We start from the raw sequence: 18770 nt of genomic DNA on the forward strand, positions 1-18770 counted from the left end.
AATATATTAATATAATATGTATAATAATTTTTTATGTAACAAAAACTTTTTGAATTAATATTATTGTACTTTAATTTTTACTTCAATGATAATAAGAAAAATGAGCGGTACCACTAAGAAATAAATTAAAATAACCAGAAATCATTTGAACATTTTAAAAAAATTTTTAAATAAAAGGATTAGTTTAAATTAATTTGGTAAATCACTTAATACATACTATTTAGAATGTTATCTGTATATGGACATATATAAAAATATTTTTAAGCGCAATGTTAATGTTCAAAAATAGTTATTTAATGTTGTGTTATTATGAAAACTATATAAGTATAACTGCTCAAATAAAAAATAATTTATGATTATCAATTAAATTGTTATGACTCGTTTCTGTAATGTAATAATAATAAATAGAAATAATAATAAAAGTACGTTTGAATGTCTGTTTTTAATTAATTTTTTTAATTAATTTTAAAGGAACTTTAGATATATAATAAAAATTCAATTTTTATTGTTCAATTACTATTTTCAAATTTATTCGTCATTTTGTCAAAATACTGTACATCTTCATTTCTTAAAATGATTATAAGAAATAATATACATGTGTGTGTGTGCGCGCGCGCGCGCGCGCGTGTGCGTAATAATAATTAATTACATACGTTAATTTTATTGAATGCATCTATAAGTTATCAATTATTAATAACCCAATAATCGATGACTGAACATTAATATAAAATAAAAATATGTGAAATATGTGAAAATTCAATCTTTTTATTAAAGCTTATTTTAATCCGAACGTATATATTATTTAAAGTTTTGTTAAAAAAAGATTTTTAATTTTTTAAAAACTATAGCGAATCAATACTTTCAATTTTAAAATCATAAAATGGCAGTGGTTGATGCAACCTGGCAGCCCCTCTAATCAAGAATCCTACGTGAGTCATATAAACATCACTGGATGAAGTTGAATATGTAAGCTAATGTTACTATATACAATTTTTTTATCGCAATGGCTTCCTAGGATATGCAGCATGAAAAATCAAGTATAATCTATGCATAGTATGCATTGAAGAAAGCTGCAATTGATATAATCAATATTTTGACTAACGTAGTTAAGTAATTCCGGTCTGGTCCCTTCGTCAGTCGATGTTATGGCGTAACGTGCATGGAAAAGGAGAAACAGCATCTGACGACGAAAGCTTTAACATAATTTTGGTCGTCGATGATCAGTATTTGTGGCTGTGGAGCATTCGTAACCAGTTAACAAAATATAGCGTTGCAAGCGTTTTCTCCAAATTTCAAGTATTTGAAGGAATATTTAGACCGTTAAAAAATGGGTAAGTAATAGTTGATTATTTAGAGATGAAAGTCTAATTACATTAAGTATTATTTATATGCAATCATAGCCGATCATGTTAATTTTCAAAATATTGATTAATATATTAATAAATCTTTCGTTCGATTTTTCCTTTTATTAAATCATTTCTAAATTATTGAAAGTAGTTATTTCTCATTCGTTCCCTCTGTTTCTCTTTCCTGCTCACGGTTTTTCCATCTCTCTCACTCGCCCGCTTGCTAAATATCTCTCACTCTCGCTTCTTTGCATTCTCATTTTCTTTAACCTATGTCTCTCTCTCTCTCTCTCTCTCTCTCTCGCTCTCTGTCTTATTCTGTCTACGGATTCTCTTTTCCGTAACTATCTCAAATTTACACTATATATCTTTTACTCTTTTTATAATGTCTAAATTACCCTACCAGATGAACCTGATATTCCAATGTTGGATGTGGGTGACTTTGAGGTTTTGGATGAGTGTGTTGGTGAAGATGAAAATGAAGATCAAGATCAAGACCAAGACCGAAGTTATGAAGGTTCTGAAGTAGAAGAATACGATGAAAATGAAGATAATAATGAGAGTCGTAAACAAAGACTAGAAAGTATCTCGGACAGAGATAGAGATGATATAAATATAGATGAAAATAGTGGAGATAATGGGGATAATATTTTAGATGTTTCCATAGATGTTGCAGAAAATGAATTTTTGGAGAGTGTTGCCAAAGACTTTTCTGAAAATATGGAAGATGACATAGAAGAACATCCACGCAAGTCAAAGTTAATCAATAAAAAGAATGAACCAACAGTTCAAATTAAAAAAATGCTTATTAATTTAGAAAAGGCTGCAGATGATGCAGATGCTATAACACCAAGAAAAAAGCCAGGACCAAGATCTAAGACAATGAATATTCAAATTCCATCTATTAAAAAGTCAGTACAAAAAATTGATTATTCTGACAAGGAAAAGAATGATGAAACTGCGCAAGAAGATGATAATATGCTAAGTCCAATTTCTCAAAAGCAGAAAGAAAGAAGCGAGCAAATTAGTCAAAGTAAGACACCGGCATTCTTAAAAAACGATTTGACTGATGAAGAAATCATGATACATTTTGATGAAATTGAAAGCACTGATGTAACTTCCGACAATTTTATAATTAAAAATGAAATTGAGGATATAGATAAAGATGAACTTAAAGATGAAAAAAAAAGTGAAAACACGGAAGATACCGAAGACATTGAAGATAATGAAGAGATGGAAGACAACGAAGACAATGAAGACAATGAATTTAACGAAGATAATGAAGATAATGAAGATGAAAATTGGGATGATAGTGACAGTAATATAAAATTACCAAAATTGAAAATTGACGAAGAAGAATTTAAAGAAAGTGAAATGTGGTATAAAGAAAAAGTAAGATACCATCGTGTTTATCCATAACTCGAATAATTTATGTTATAAAACATGACATAATTGATTATTTTTTTTATAGATTAAGGCTAAAGAAAACTCAGTTGAAGAAAGATTTACAAAGTTAGCTAAAATTATTCAATATTCATATCCATTGTACAAAAAATGGTTAGATAGGAATGAATCATTATATGGAACAGCAATATGTAAAATGGAATCTTCGAAACATAGTCCTTTAGATCAATTACATCCAAATCGTTGGAAATTTATATGTAAGTATGAAAATAGTAGAGCTGACTATTTAGTCTGCATTTTAGCAACTAATATAATTAAATATAAGTAAAATACGTCAATACGAAGGTTCAAAAAGTTGTTAGTATAGTTTTTAAAGCTGTTTTTTTGTTCTCTTAATAAAGTGTGTTGTATGAGTGTTTTGAAAAATCTTAAAGATAGGTTAACTACATCCCCAGAAGATTTATTTCAACAATGCGGTGATAAAGCTTATTTTTAAAAGCTGTACTTTGAGAGCTTTAATCCTTTTTTAATTAAGGATGGAAAAAAATTTCAAAGTTGTTCGTAAACTTTTTAATATGCTACAACAAAACAATCATGTTGATTGTTTTTAAAATTAGATAAAAATATATTTATACAAAAAAAAACTTCTATTTCCGTCTGGAATTAGAAATGAATTTTTTTGGCTGCTTTATGCAACAATTTGAAACGCAATGCTGTGCATTTGCGATTCTCAAAAATAACAATTGCAAATTGACTTAAACAATCATATGGAATTACTATAAACTGTTTGAATATTACAGTTTAATGAAACCAATGATTGGAATAAATATTTTAAACATCAACATCGAAATATTGGAATTCATTATTCTTAGGATAATGTAAAATGTATTAAATTTTAGTTACAATATTTTAACACAGGCAAATAATAAATTCTTACTTTTAATTAGTAAGGAACAGAAGTAGAAAAATGTATTTGCAAACATTTAAGTAAATATAATGTTTCGTTCTTAGCAGATATAAATGTAAAGTATGTATTTATTATCTTTTCCGTGTTTTAGTACATCATGTTTTATAGTATCAGGGTATTATTTCTTTATATCTTTAATAAAAATTGTGAAGGTTGAAAGTGATGAATTTTGTGTGACATGTTTAGGCAACAAAAAGCATAATCAACAGTCTTCAAAGGAGGAGGAAAAAGAAGCTGACAATTCATCTGATAACAAGAATGTTCAGACAAGCTGGCAAATGATTCCTGGTGTTCCAGATGCTAATTTGGAAAATACTGAAGAATACCCACCTTTTGTAATGCGCGTTGTAAAGGTATATCAGCTTTTGATAAATCAACGCAATTAAAAAAAAAAAAATTAATGTAAAAAATATAAACAAGCAAGGGATGGATGGAACAATGCTATTTATTTGTTGTATAATATGTATATATATATATATATATATATATACATATATATATTTTTTTTTTTTTTTAAAGATAATAAAAGAAACTGAGAAACATGCTCAATATTGTTGAGCAATCATATCTTAGTATTATCTTTATAAAAGTAAAATTAGTTTAACATATTCTAAAACTGAAGATTAATCAACAAAGGATAATTATTATGATATAACAAGAACAGATGTGAAAATAAGTGTAACCGAACAACGTGAACAACATTAGAAGCTTCATAATTAAATTCAATGAGATTGTAATGGTGTTGCAAATTTTATGATATTTGCTATATTGATGCTATCTATTAAAGATTTTCTAAAATTACGCAAGAATTGGATCCATAAGGAATGAAGATTCTAAAAAAGAATTTCATCGTTTTCATTGCGAACTTGTTGAAAATAAATCTTGGACTCTAATAAATATTAGAGTAGTAAGTAATATTCAACTATATTCTACTAGATTACTCTAACTAGAATACAGAAAAAGCCCAGCTTAAATAATGGAAGAAAATAATATCTTATTCGTCGTGCTAGAACAAACAATAATGAGAAAATCGAACACCATTCGTTTCACTATAAAACGAATTATTAGATTAAGTCCTAGCGAATGCTACATTAGCATTTCTAGATATATTTAATAAATAATTTTATCCACATATTCTTCATTACTAAGAACCCTGATCGTTATAAATATTTAATAAAAGAATTATGAAGAATAAAACGTATTTCAGATGAATATTGCAAATAAAGAAGAGATATAACTCCATCTGTCCCTTGCATAGATCTAAATAAATAATATATATCCTCATAACAATGACGCATATAAGTGTAAACAAGATAAGTTTTACTTGATTCAAAGTAAAAACTGAAATGGATCAATGGAACAAGTTCATTACTACTAGTAGAAATAAAAATAAAATTGACATCGTTGGTAACAAATTTATTATATTTTCGTTATTGGCTAATACTTACGTTGGACAAGGTTAACATTTTATTATATTTGTAGTATTATATCAAATGCTGAGAAAATATTATTTCTTAAATTTCATTCTTTACATCCGTCGTGAATAATCTTTTATTTAGTAAGAATTGTTAATTTCAAATATCAATATCGCGAAATTTTCAACATCCATTTACGAAAATTCAAATTGATTTTGCTTTTTAAAATCTTTCACATGTTAATTTTTGTTCATACATTTTTAAGATACGATTAATTAAAGAACGAGCAATGTCAATTTATTTTTAATTTAAATTTTCTGATTTAAACAAAAATTATTTTTACAGGTATTTGAAGAATTCCTTCAGTCGTTAGAACAATTACAGAATGATGAAGAAATCAAGGAAATACAAGAAGAAAAATCTGAAGATAAAGTTGAAAAGGAAAGTGAATTGGAAGAAAAAGAAAAAAGCGATATTAATGATATAAATGATACTAATGATATCAATGATATCAGCAATATTAATGATGTCAATGATATGAATGATATCAATGATATTAATGATATCAATGATATAAATGATATTCATGATGTCAATGACAAATTGGAAGTCGATAATGATAAGTCGAATGAAAATCAAAATTCATTTATTAAAAATCTTGATGGATTGACAATACTACTTCGTTGTAATCGCAGAGAGGAGTTAATGATGCATATTACTGGAAAAAATATTAGTACTGAATTAATGGATAAAATTAAAGATCTCTTTGAAAATGGACCAGGAAAAGATTGCAATGTAAAATCTCTTTATTGTAAAACTATCATAAAGTAAGGAATATATAAGGTTAAAAAATGAAATATTGTAAAATTAAATCTTAATATATTTTACATTTTTTATAGAGAAAATAATGTCATCAAAACAAACAATACTTTTTTATTGGGTTCCGAGACCCTTGATGATACAATTGGTTCAGTAAAAGTTCAATTAGCACCAAAAACAAATGTCTGGGCTAATTTAGCAGGTGTTGAAGTTTTGACAGATGTTGTTGCGGATTATTTAGTTCCTACTAAGAAAACCACTGTAATAGAAATTGGTTGCGGCACAGGACTTACAAGTCTATTACTAGCTTCTGTAAGAATATATAAATTAATAGATGTCTATTATTCTAAATAAAACTAATGTTATTTTGTTTTTCATAATTCCAGAAATGTCATAAGGTTATTGGACTAGATATACAGAAAGAAATAGTAGAAGCAGAAATTACTTGTGAATTAAATGGAATTAAAAATGCTACATTTGTAACCGGTAAACCCAAAATCGTTATGAGTCAAATTGAAAAGTCCCTTTCTAATTCCAAAGCAGTAGCAGTCATAAATACTAATAATACTTTTGGTCGATGTAAGTAAAACTTAACGTAGATAAGTCTTGGAAGCTTTTTTTTTTTTTTTTAAATAATATATTTTATTAAATGTTGTTATTTACAAATTTACATTTAAGAAATGTTATTTGAGCAAATATTTTGCAGCTCTTGAAGTTATATCTGCACTGAGAAAAATGAGTGCACTTGGCCGAATAGTGATCATAACTACTTTAACCAAACAAGCTATCCGATCAATCCTAGAATTAACTCAACCAGCTGATGACGTATATGGGAATCCGTTCATACCTGTTAAAGCCTGTATTGTGGATACTACGCCAAAGGGATATGGATTTGAAATAGTGATGACAATGGAACGTAGAACAATGCGCAATCTTTTAAAAATATCACCTATGGAAAACATAAATAATAGTCCTATTGGATTAATTAGCAAATCAAAACAAGCCGCAGCCCTTAAATATAACTCTGGAATAGTCACAATTCCACCATACAAAAAAAATTTACCATTGAAATTCATGAAAAGTTTTAAAGCCAAAACTACTTTTATTCCGGGAAAGAAATTCTTTCCTAATCCCAGTTTTAATCCAATGAGTAAATTTCAAGGTAAAAGGCCATTCCCTGGCAATGATTCTGGAACGTACCATCCTGGGCCAAAGAAATTCAAACCGTATGATAAGCCCTGGTTAGGTAATAATTATTTGTTTTCATTTTTACAGAAAAGTATGCTTAAAATTTATATTTGTTACTTCATTTATATATTTAACATAATTTAAAGTATATTTTTATTAGCATAATATTAAATTATTAGTGTGTCAAAATGAAGTATGAATTTGTTATTAAAATTTTAGTGAATTTTTTGTAATTTTATAAATCGTTTATAAATGATAGTGAAACAATGAAATAAAGTTTGAAAGATTCGTAAAATTTAATATTGAATTAATGTCAATACATATTATAGGATCAAACATTCGTACTAATCCGATGCATGATAAAAAATTACGTGACATGGATCATGGTGACCTACGAGAAAAACTTTCTGGTAATCGCGTTGAACCGACTGTTATAGCGCAAGAGGTACAAGAGCAAAAGAAGCTTCTCGATGCTGCTAAAGAGAAACTTACAGGTGTAGTAGGTACTTCGGTTGACGTTGAAACAGTGAAAAAGCTGCAAGAAATGTTAAATCTCGCAATAGAAAAGACAAACAAATTGCAAAGTCAATTACCACCTCGATCCGTGTGGGATCGAATAGCACCACCTGAGAGTGGGATGGATGACGACCAATTTAAAACCAATCCAATGAGAGGACGTCTCGTGAAAGAAACTGGGCCTAAAGAAATTATAATTACAACGTCTAATAATAGAGAGTTCGAAGGACCATCCTCAGCTCCAGTTAAAAGTAAAAAATATGACAATATGCAACAATTAGAATCGAATTTAATTATCCCAATGAATAATAAATCAGACCGTCTGAAGATGTCGCAGTCAATGCATCAGAAGCCAAATAGTATACATTGTCAAAAGACTGGTCCAAATCGTTTTCAAGGAGGAAATTATCGTAAACAGGACAATCAAGGATCAGGTAAATATTTATTGATATTTTAAAATTATATATAAGATATTATTAATGATAAGAAAAAAAATTTATCAAAATATTTATAGTAATTTATCACATGCTATATTGAGAAAACAAAAATAAAAGATTAATAACAGCAATTAAAAGAATTATTTTGCATTTAAGACTCTATTATTAAAAATATACTATAGTATTATAAGTCAAATTAAAATAATTTTTAGAACACTGGACCCGAAATAAACAATCACTTTATGGATCAAACGACTCCCAAGATAGATGGAGTCGATCTAGTCCACCTCGACGATCGCCTCCTTCACGAATGATGTTGCGATCACCTCCTCGGCAATCATCTCCTCCACGTCGACCTATTTCACCAACTCGACGACCCCTCTCCCCTCAAAGAAAAACTTCACCGCCAAGTTTCCGTCAGCACTTCACTTCCTCGAGAAACTCGTCAGGTGGCGGACGTCAAAATTCTCCCCTTAGAAGACATAATTCGCCGTTAAGACGACCGTCATCCCCGCATAATTATAGAGGATCTCCACCACGACAAAGTATGATGTCCAGCAGACAAAAATCACCGGCATCTCGGCGTTACGCTGATGAATGGGATATACCTAGTAGAGGTGCTATCACTGAAAGTGGGTGGTCAAGACATTCAAATCAAGATAAGGAAAAATCTTGGCAAGGTGTACAAAATTCCTCGTCTAATTGGAATCAAAGGTGAGCTGAGAAGCTTTAATAATCTTTTCTAGCAAGACATATATATATATATATATATATTTTTTTTTTTTTTTGCTTAATTATATATTTTCTTTTAATTTTTTATATAAATTATTTATTGTTCCTTATTCTATATTAATAATATCATTCATTTTTCTAATGTACTGAATAATTTAACAAAGTCGAATGCATTTTTACAATATTGTATGACAATAGCGAGCGAGTAAATATTAAAATTGCTACTTAAAAATATTCCTGTTTTTCAGCAGCAGTGGTAAATATCGTTCAGATAATGACAAATGGGACAATAGCGGAGGAAGTTCTTGGAACAATAAAAATCAAATGCTTTCCCAAAGTAATTCTAATAATCGTTGGAAAAGCACGTCGAATAACTCAAATAGTGGGACGAATTGGGACGTACAAAAAAAAGAATCCTCAATGCGAGATAGTGGTAGGCATGAGTCAAGACAGGAATCAAGACACGATTCAAGACACGATACAAGACACGAATCGAGACACGAATCACGACATGAGCCAAGATGGGACCCACCAGAAAAATCATTTAGAAATGATAAAGATGATTGGGGTGATTTGCCAGAAGATGCTAGAGATCCATGGGGTGACGATCATCCAACATCTTCGCAAAAAGATATACGCTGGAATAGTCAATCAAATCAATCGAGTCAACAATCCACTTGGTCAAGAGATAAGATGAACGACAATTGGATCAGCAAGCAAAATTTTCCTATAAATAATTTGGATGGTGGCGGTAATGGCGGTAGTAGTGGCGGTGGCGGAGGCGGTATGAACTCCAACGTTCAAAATTCGAATTTAAATATGAAAAATATGAATATGAACATGGGTTTAAATAATGCAAATAAACTTGTATGGCAAAACACACCTCAACAGCAAAATAATAGAAATTCAAACTGGATATCTCAGGGTAATTGGCAAGGTGGCGGGGGCGGTGGCAGTAGCGGTGGCGGTAACGGAAGCAGCGGGGGAGGTGGAGGAAACAGCGGATCAGTGGGATTAGGAGGACTTTTATTAGGAAACTCGTTAAATAATTGGCAGACACAACAACAGAATTTTTCTAATTTTCCTTCTAGACCATTTAATTCATTCATGAATAATAGACGTTGAGATATTATATATAGCTCACTAAATAATTTCGAATTGTATTAAAACTTTTTACCAAGTAGCTAAGTGCTGGAGAGAATTAATTGTATTCATTTTATTTTATGAATCTACATTAGTTTGAGTAATTATCATTACTGCGATAATTTAAATGTAAGCTGGTTGAATTTGTTCACTCTATTTTCATGAATTATATTGTAATGAAAATTACAAAATTTGTGTATTTTAAATATATATAATACATAATATAATATGTATTTTTCAAATGAATTTTTGTAAGTCTTATTGAAGTATGTTAATGAAATTTAAAAATATTTAAAGATTATTTCATTATTTTACATCTATGCATTACTTTTTAAGATTTGCGATTGTATGTAAAATGTAAAAATTAAATAAATAAAAATTAACTGATTTTAGTTTTGTCCTGTTTTATCATTAGTAACCTTAAGCACTGTCGGTAATAACCTTAAAATTTAAATATTCAGCATTGATTCTGATTTTATATCGATAAAGAAAATACATGTTAAATGCTACATAATTTCTCTTTTTATAGTATAAATAAAATTAATCCATATGTTTTCAAATTAATTATTATAATTAATATATTCAAGTAGATCTATGTTTAAAATAAAATGTTTGTCACAAAGGTAATGTAAAAATTTACTTTTTTACTTTTTAATTGAGGTTAAGGAATCATGCCGAAATTATTTATAAATTTTATAAAAAATTTGTAATATTTAATAATAAATTCATTTCTGATTTTGTTAATTATTAGGTTCTCAATCGACTTTCAAGTTTCACTTCTAAACAGTTGGGAGAACATAAATTATGTATTAAATCATTTTCAACGGTTATCGATGAACTCAAACCTGCGGAAAGCGTAAATATAAAAAAATACATTAATTATATCAAAATTAAGTAAAAGATTAATTATATATATACATATTTATTTTTTATTTTATAGGGAACACCTGACAAATTATATAAGCAAATAGAACTTGAAGTACGAGGAAACGATCCAGCCGTACTTAAAAGCTATTCTATTTTTGCATTAACAACAGCGAAACATTTGGGTATTGAAGTTGGTAATATGTAAGTATTATCAATTTAGCGATTTTTCAGTATAATATTAATATATTATGATATTTATTATTATTACTGTTAATTTAGAACTGTTCCTTATAAACCCATACATCAGCGAATGACACTTCTTAAATCGAAACATGTACACAAAAAACATAGGGTTCAATATGAAATGAGAACATATTTTAGATTTATAAACTTTTTAAAATTAACTGGTTCAACTGCGGATACATTTTTGGAATACATTGAAAGGAATTTACCAGAAGGTGTAGCAATGAAAGTTACAAAAGTAAATTATATACAATATTTATTTTTAAAAACTATTTATATACAGTGAAAGTAATAACATACTTTATTATATATTCATGCAATAACAATACAAAATAATGTATTAATCATTTTCACTTTTAAATGAGAATTATAATATTCAAACTTGATTTTGTTTATCTAATATAATATTTTATAATTTTCAGACTGAAATTCAAAAGTTACCAGAGTCTATCTCCAGTTCACATTTATAAAAATATTTTATATATAAGAGCTCCAAATTAGTAGTAATTTTGATTGTCATTATATAATTTTTTTTTTTTTTATTAAACTGTATATAAAAACATTCTGACAATTTTAATTTATATAATATTGATTTAAAGATTGAACAACAATTATAGGAGTGTCAGTATCCAAATTTCTAGCGGAACTATTCCTATCTAATTCAGGTAATGGATCTTTTTTTTTGAATAATCTTGGAATATCTTTATAAATAGTTTTAACATCAACAGTTCCTAGTGGAGTGTCTGTTGTATTCTTGTCGATTAAATGCCTACCTTTTGATCTAGTTTGTAATCTTAAATCATTTCGTAAGTATTTATTAACATTAGAATTCTTCACCTTTTGACTGCTTAATACTAAAGATGGAGAAGTAAATTTCGTTAAATTTGAATTTTTTGCCGTCAACTGCGAAGCATCATTTGTACGGTGTTTTCTTGTTAATTGTGCACTTGCTGTACAACTTCGCAATATAAAATCAGACTCTAAAAAAATAAATAATAATTACAAAATATTTCTATCAAATAATATTATTCTTTGAGTTATTTTTAATTATAATATTAAAATTATATTTTGCAACAAGGAAAGAAATAATGTTTTTGGTGCAAAACAAAGATAGTCATACAATAGTGCAATTACGATTGGATACATAAAATAATGCAATATATATTTAAAATATCTTACCAGCGCGTTTCGATCGTAAAATACTTTGTAAATTCACAGCGCAGCAAGAATTTATTACAATAATTCCTGTAATTATTAAAATAATATTTCCCTTCATTGTTTCGTTAACAAATTTATTAAATGTTTGTAATCACTTTTGCGTATTTCTTAGTCCCCTAAAAATTCATTATAACTAAATTATTATTTTTAATAAATTCATCAAATTTGTTGTACTAATAATTAATCTTCTTCTAGATTTAGTAGTGACACTGAAAAAATTAATGGATCAATAAAAACAATTAGAAATTTAAGATAACGTAAATTAAAATCTAAATACAAAATTTTATATTTAAATAAGTCATTTTTTAAAGCAGATTTTTAAATGATATAAATCTTGTAATACATATGATCTTAATTATATTAAAATGTGCTTACACTCGTGTTTGCATATACATAATTTTTTCGCATTATTTAAGCGAGGATTAATTAATTATAAGTACAATTATTATTAATATTTAATAGAGTCGATGCTGATTTAACATTAACTGAAGTAACATCGGAGGAAAAACACTACAATCAAATTAATAATTAATAATTAATTTTTTGATAATTTTATAACCAGCCCCATTATTTATAATAATAATTACATATAATTATGTATTTCAATAAGAACATAAGAACTGTGTAACTATATAATATGAAAAATATTAAACTGACATTGTTATTTTTATTGACATTATAATTTATTGCTTATAACGGTAAAGTTTCCATGGGGTAATTACGCGAAAATAGAAATGTTAATTAAATCACGGTATGACGTTATGCCCAGTTTAAAAGCAAATAATGAACTTACTATATACAAATGAATCTCCAACTAAGGTCAATGCAAAATCTCGTCTAACGGTATTAAAAATAATAACGTGTTTAATGCGCTAAAATGGAACTCTTAAGAATTCGAAGCAACGCGCCGAGGGAAGACCAATCGCCAAAAGTACAACTCTCTCCGGTACCGATGAACCTTGCCTCCAACTCCGTAAGTGCGGATTATCGTGGTGTTGCCGAGTATCGCTACAAGATCCATGAGCTGACTGCTGCCACTGCTCGGGCCGGTACCGATAGTGCCGATCTTGGCGCGAGTTGTGAAATTGATGATCGATCCTGAGCGCGCGCGCGCGCGACCTCCTTGACGCTGTTTTTCTGTCTCCCTCTCCTTGCTGCTTGCTCTTTCACCGACTATACACCTCTATCTGCTGTTTGCGAGAAACAATAACTTTTCAGCCGTTTGGCATCGCGTTGCGTAGGGCTTCTCCGAGAACCGGTTTCCTTCACGTAGCATTGATATTGCAAGCAGGAGCACAGATGATGAGAGTAAGGGAAAAAAATTTGTGAGATCGCGAGCGAAAGAGAGAAGGACGCGAGGTACGTGAAATGAGAAAAAAAGGATCCACTGAACGGAGGTTGGAATAAGGGGTATGATAAACCATAAGCACTCTGGTGTACTTCTTCTTCCCTCGCGTGACCTTGTAACAGAGCTCCGCGTGCAACGCGTGTAGCAAGTGATTATTGTCGTTCCCGACTTCCATCCAGACTTAAAATACACGCGTCGATGAAAAAACATTATTATCCTTTCTGCTTCTCCCGGTCGCTCCTTTTTTCTTTCTCTGCATACGTCTCTCTTTCGTCAGCTTCTGTTTCTTTCTTCGAACCTTTCAGACGAAGGCGAATGACAAGTCCGAAAAAAGAAAATACAAAATGAAAAGAAGGCAAAAACCTCGGAATATCTTCTCCTCGACTGTTTACGGTGTTACTTTTCATGCTTACACCGATACATTATATTTCTTTATGTATCGACAATTTTTTACCGGATGTTGTGGATTTCTTGAATATTTAAAGTGCCTTCTGATGTCGAGGTATTTAAAACAGAATCTTTTTTCATCAACCGTGAGAACCGAATGTTGCTTATTCAAGTTTTATACTCAAACTTTATATTTTAATTGACTTGAACAATATTCCTTGGATATTTAAAAGACTTGCATCTTTAAACAATAACAAAGTAACAATATACTTTTAATTACATTCAAATACACACGTACACGGAAAGAGAGAGAGAGAGAGAGAGAGAGAGAGAGAGATTATATTTTTTAATTTAAAACTAGATAATCATTATTAACTTTGATAAACTTGTACGTCTATATATTTACAATATGTGCTTGCTTAACTCCCTGCTAATTATGTACATATTCATTCGCAAAGTACATCTTAGATTTAAAAAAATATTAGAAATCTAATAATTAACATCGTATACATATATTTTTTATTATTATTTTATAAAGCCAATGGCAAAGTTTTATACTAACATGGCTATATTTATTTACTATCACTGCTATAATATGATAAAACTATATCTTTATATGATGATAATTGTATTTAAATGTAAAAAATATTAAAATAAATTTTAAGGCATAAGGTAATCTCCAAAAATACAGAAAAGTCTTTCTTAGTTACTTATTTTTATTGTGTTTCTTAATTATCTTTTGAAAATCTCCTACAATATTATATATTGCATAAATGAAGTTTTTATTACTTCTGAGATACTACGTACTTGTCAAATAGAATGTATCCGCGATAAGAAATTTAATAAATTGTTTTTCGATTGAAGATAAGTATGCAATACTAACGGTAATTTTATAGTCATGAACAATTAGAAAATATCAATTTATTTATAAACTTTTTCGTTCATATTAATGTTAGTGACCATTCGTCATTTTAAATACATAAATAAGCAATTTTTCAATGACTTTTAGAAAAGCTCTATTTAACGTTAAATACAATGTTTAATTATTGAATAAACCATGTAAATTTCAATTATAAATATTTAAAATATATTTTTAATGTAATATAAACGTTTAGCCGATTTTCTTCCTCTATTCACTATGTATAATATGCAATACAATTTTTATATATAATTATATTTTCTTTAGTTTAGTCTAATACAATCACTTATTTCTATTCTATGCAAAGACCTAAAATACGGTTTTTATTATGAAAAACGTTTATCGACTATAATTTTATACAAGTTCATATTTACTTACCTATGACTGCTAATATATTACTTGATTGAAAAATCTTTAAGTTGTATCCAAACTAATATAATAATAATAATAATAATAATAATAATAATAATAATAATAATAACAATAATAATAATATCGAATGTCATCAGAGTATACTTAATCAAGAAAATCATATGCATTATTTAAGTTTTGTAGTATAGAACAATTTTTTTTTATATACTATCGTCTAAATCTTTTAAAAATATTTATAGAATATGAAGGATAAATTTAATAGATTTTATAGCTTTCTTCTATAGCCGTATTCCATTAATTAAACAATAAACAATTGGAATAGTTAAATAAACTATAATAATACTAATACTACAAGTATTAATATTTCTATTTTAACTACTACTGCACTAATTGTTAATCCTGTTAATATTGCTTACTATATTACAAATCATGAAAAACATATTATTATTAACAAATATTTCATAACATTATTAAATATCATGAATGTAATATTTTTTTGTATTCTATTAATAAATATAAATTACATTAGAAGTGGTAAATTCTTAAGTAATATCAAATTCTTATGTATCCGTGTACATATTTTTAAATTTTAAATGAAAAATTTTTTTTAGTATAAAATAAAAAATAAGAGAAATATGTGAAGGTTTAAAAAAAAGTAAAGCAGTGCATTCATTTTAAAATATAAACCAGTTTTGAATGAGTAGCTTAAAAAATACAAAAAAATTTTTATTGTATATACAATTTCCGTGATTACCGTGACCTATGAATTATATTAAAATGAAATTAAATACAATAACTATTTATTTAATATTTCAATCCTTTAACATTACTATCTATTATAAAAATGATTTTTTTCGAATAAATGAATTTTATAGTCTTATAAATTGTAATTAAAGGTATATCAATTGCATAAAATAAGCGTGCAGTTTACTCAATAATCCTTTTTTACAAATTTATTTATTTAACTTTGATTACAATTATTTTTCTATTTAATATAGATATTTTAAATATGTGTAATATAAAGTTACATAAAAATTTACGTAAATGTTAGATACTGGAAACACTATATCAGCCACAAACTTTTATATATATATATATATATATAAATGTATATAAGATTTTATCTTAAATAAACAGTTAATTAAATTAAAATGCAAAACGATAAAAAATATTTTTATATGTGAATAATTATTTTATCCGAATACTTTGTACGTTAACCAATATTTCAAAACATAATAGTGCATTCTTAATTATGAAACAAAGTAAATGGATTTTATTCAATTGAATATTATACAATCATATAATTAAAAAAGAATAATACGTTATTTATAATTCTGACTTTTCAATAAAACTCTAGTATCTGTGTGATAAAAACATCGGTTAAATACATTTGAACATAAATGAAAATTTAATATGTACCATTTTAACACCAATATTAATTATATTTTTATTTAAGTGGATTATATATGTTTCTAAATAAGACTTATTATATTTTTATATGGTTATATTTGTAATCTTTTATGACATTCTTTCAAGCATTTCAGTAGCTTATATCAAATTATTTTCAGCAAATAATTGTAAATATCTATTAATTTTAATTACCAATTATGAATGCGTTCGTACAACAAATATTTTATTGCAAGTAATTATAAAATCTTTATTATTTACCTATTGCCGAGTGCTGCATTGAAATTAGAATATAAAATTGAACGGTCGATATTCTTTTACCAAATGAGTTTTAATGTAGAATACTAATTTATCGACTAAATGGTTTAAAGTATATATTCTTAAAGCCGCAATTGTTCCTTTAAGTAAAGTTTGATCAATAACTTATTGATTAAACAATGATTAGTTTAATAACCAGGAGCTTAAGGTCTAATATATTTATCATTAAGCTTACATTAGAAGAATCAAAAAGATTTATATTTCGTAATTATAAGAACATAAACTCAGCGTGTATAAAAGGTTATGTTTTAACATGTCATAATAAAAATAAAAATCCACTTTGTGAAACAAATAAAAAAGAAGTGTTTGGAATAGAAACATTAAACATTCGTGTTCGTAGAAGATTTTCAACAGAAGAGTAAGTAATTGTATTATTCATTACATAAATTTAATTTCATGTGATTATAAAATATGTTTATAAAATATATTCTTTTAATATTTCTTTACGGATTTCTATATATACCATAATAATTTTTATATTGCGAACATTGTGGCTCGTTTATTACTATTACATTTATATTTTACAGTGAAATTTATTTCATAAATTACATTATATAAATAGATAAATCATCGATATTTCATACAACTTTTTATCAAACATCGTTTGTTTTAACAACCAGATTTTAAGTTCGATAATTGATGTTAATATGATAGTTTATAATTTTTATAAATAATATAAGTTATTTAATATAATTTAATGTCATATTAATCTTTAATTTTACATGTTACTTAATCTCTATGTAAATAAGTGTTTTAAGTGTACAATTATTTATAAAAGTAAATTTTGTAATGGATCAATCGATGTAAGTATATATTATATTCTTTGAGAATCATAAATTATTATACCACAATGTTTGTAATTCAGCACAGATTTTATTTATTTTATTATTATAGATTTTGTAAATATTAGATATTTATTTTTATTATAGAAATATTCGGTTAATTAATTTTGACAAAGTTTCTACAGAAACTTTAGAATCACTATCTGAAAAATTTGATGAAATTATTGAAGAAACCACACACTTACAGGAGGCTGATGTATCATATGGTGTTAGTATTAATATTAATTCTTTATTTTTGGTAAATCATATGTAATACGATACTTTGTCATTGTTACTTGCAGGATGGAGTACTAACAATAAAATTTGGACACGATTATGGAACGTACGTTATTAATCGTCAAATTCCAAATCAACAAATTTGGTTATCCTCTCCAACGTCTGGCCCCAAACGATATGACTTTATTAATGGGTCATGGATATACAAACATGATGGAAGAGCATTACATGAACTATTGAACGAAGAAATTTCTAATATCGTTAAGTCTTCGGTTTCATTCGATGAATGTTCATATAGTATTAAGGCTAAATAATATCATTTACACTGATATCCTGTAAATTATGTTTGTACATATTATAAAGGTTATTTATAGTATTACTTTAAAATACTGTAAAATATGCTTCAGAATACAAATAAATGTATAAATTCTTTGTAAATGTAAGTGTGAATAAAAAATATGTTTTTTTAAACTGCTTTAAACGATTATTTATGTCATGAAATATTTAGTTTAAAAATAGTAAATATTAATATTCTAAGAATACGAGAATTTCTCGATTTATACATCATTGTACTTTTATAATTGATAATAATTCATATATTTGTTCTTGAAACTGTCTTATTATTTGACAATGTTTTTGGTAATGTTTAAGTGTTTAAATAAAATA

The 18770-nt window shown here is 27.1% G+C and overlaps 4 protein-coding genes across 4 annotated transcripts; 3 read left to right on the forward strand and 1 right to left on the reverse strand.

Annotated features, from left to right (window-relative positions):
* Positions 1 to 1134: 1134 nt before the first annotated feature.
* LOC105361157 (uncharacterized) lies at positions 1135 to 10115 on the forward strand. Its single transcript, XM_011498264.1, has 11 exons — positions 1135 to 1331; positions 1753 to 2738; positions 2818 to 3007; positions 3904 to 4070; positions 5478 to 5959; positions 6032 to 6263; positions 6338 to 6530; positions 6658 to 7197; positions 7469 to 8089; positions 8305 to 8806; positions 9076 to 10115. Exons 1-11 carry the CDS (start codon positions 1328 to 1330, stop codon positions 9947 to 9949), a joined length of 4791 nt encoding a protein of 1596 aa, XP_011496566.1. The 5' UTR covers positions 1135 to 1327; the 3' UTR covers positions 9950 to 10115.
* Positions 10116 to 10575: 460 nt separating this feature from the next.
* On the forward strand, positions 10576 to 11590 carry mRpS10 (mitochondrial ribosomal protein S10). The gene is made up of 5 exons (XM_011498265.1): positions 10576 to 10590; positions 10719 to 10823; positions 10908 to 11035; positions 11114 to 11315; positions 11500 to 11590. Exons 1-5 carry the CDS (start codon positions 10576 to 10578, stop codon positions 11545 to 11547), a joined length of 498 nt encoding a protein of 165 aa, XP_011496567.1. The 3' UTR covers positions 11548 to 11590.
* A 27-nt stretch (positions 11591 to 11617) lies between these two features.
* LOC105360969 (uncharacterized) lies at positions 11618 to 12485 on the reverse strand. Its single transcript, XM_011498019.1, has 2 exons — positions 12257 to 12485; positions 11618 to 12057 (listed from the first exon to the last, which is right to left on the reverse strand). Exons 1-2 carry the CDS (start codon positions 12351 to 12353, stop codon positions 11651 to 11653), a joined length of 504 nt encoding a protein of 167 aa, XP_011496321.1. The 5' UTR covers positions 12354 to 12485; the 3' UTR covers positions 11618 to 11650.
* A 762-nt stretch (positions 12486 to 13247) lies between these two features.
* On the forward strand, positions 13248 to 18497 carry fh (frataxin). Its single transcript, XM_011498266.1, has 3 exons — positions 13248 to 13374; positions 17966 to 18096; positions 18170 to 18497. Exons 1-3 carry the CDS (start codon positions 13248 to 13250, stop codon positions 18416 to 18418), a joined length of 507 nt encoding a protein of 168 aa, XP_011496568.1. The 3' UTR covers positions 18419 to 18497.
* Positions 18498 to 18770: the final 273 nt, after the last annotated feature.

The sequence above is a fragment of the Ceratosolen solmsi genome, unplaced genomic scaffold, assembly GCF_000503995.2.
Source record: "Ceratosolen solmsi marchali unplaced genomic scaffold, CerSol_1.0 scaffold14, whole genome shotgun sequence".
In the NCBI taxonomy this organism is placed as follows: Eukaryota; Metazoa; Arthropoda; class Insecta; order Hymenoptera; family Agaonidae; genus Ceratosolen; species Ceratosolen solmsi.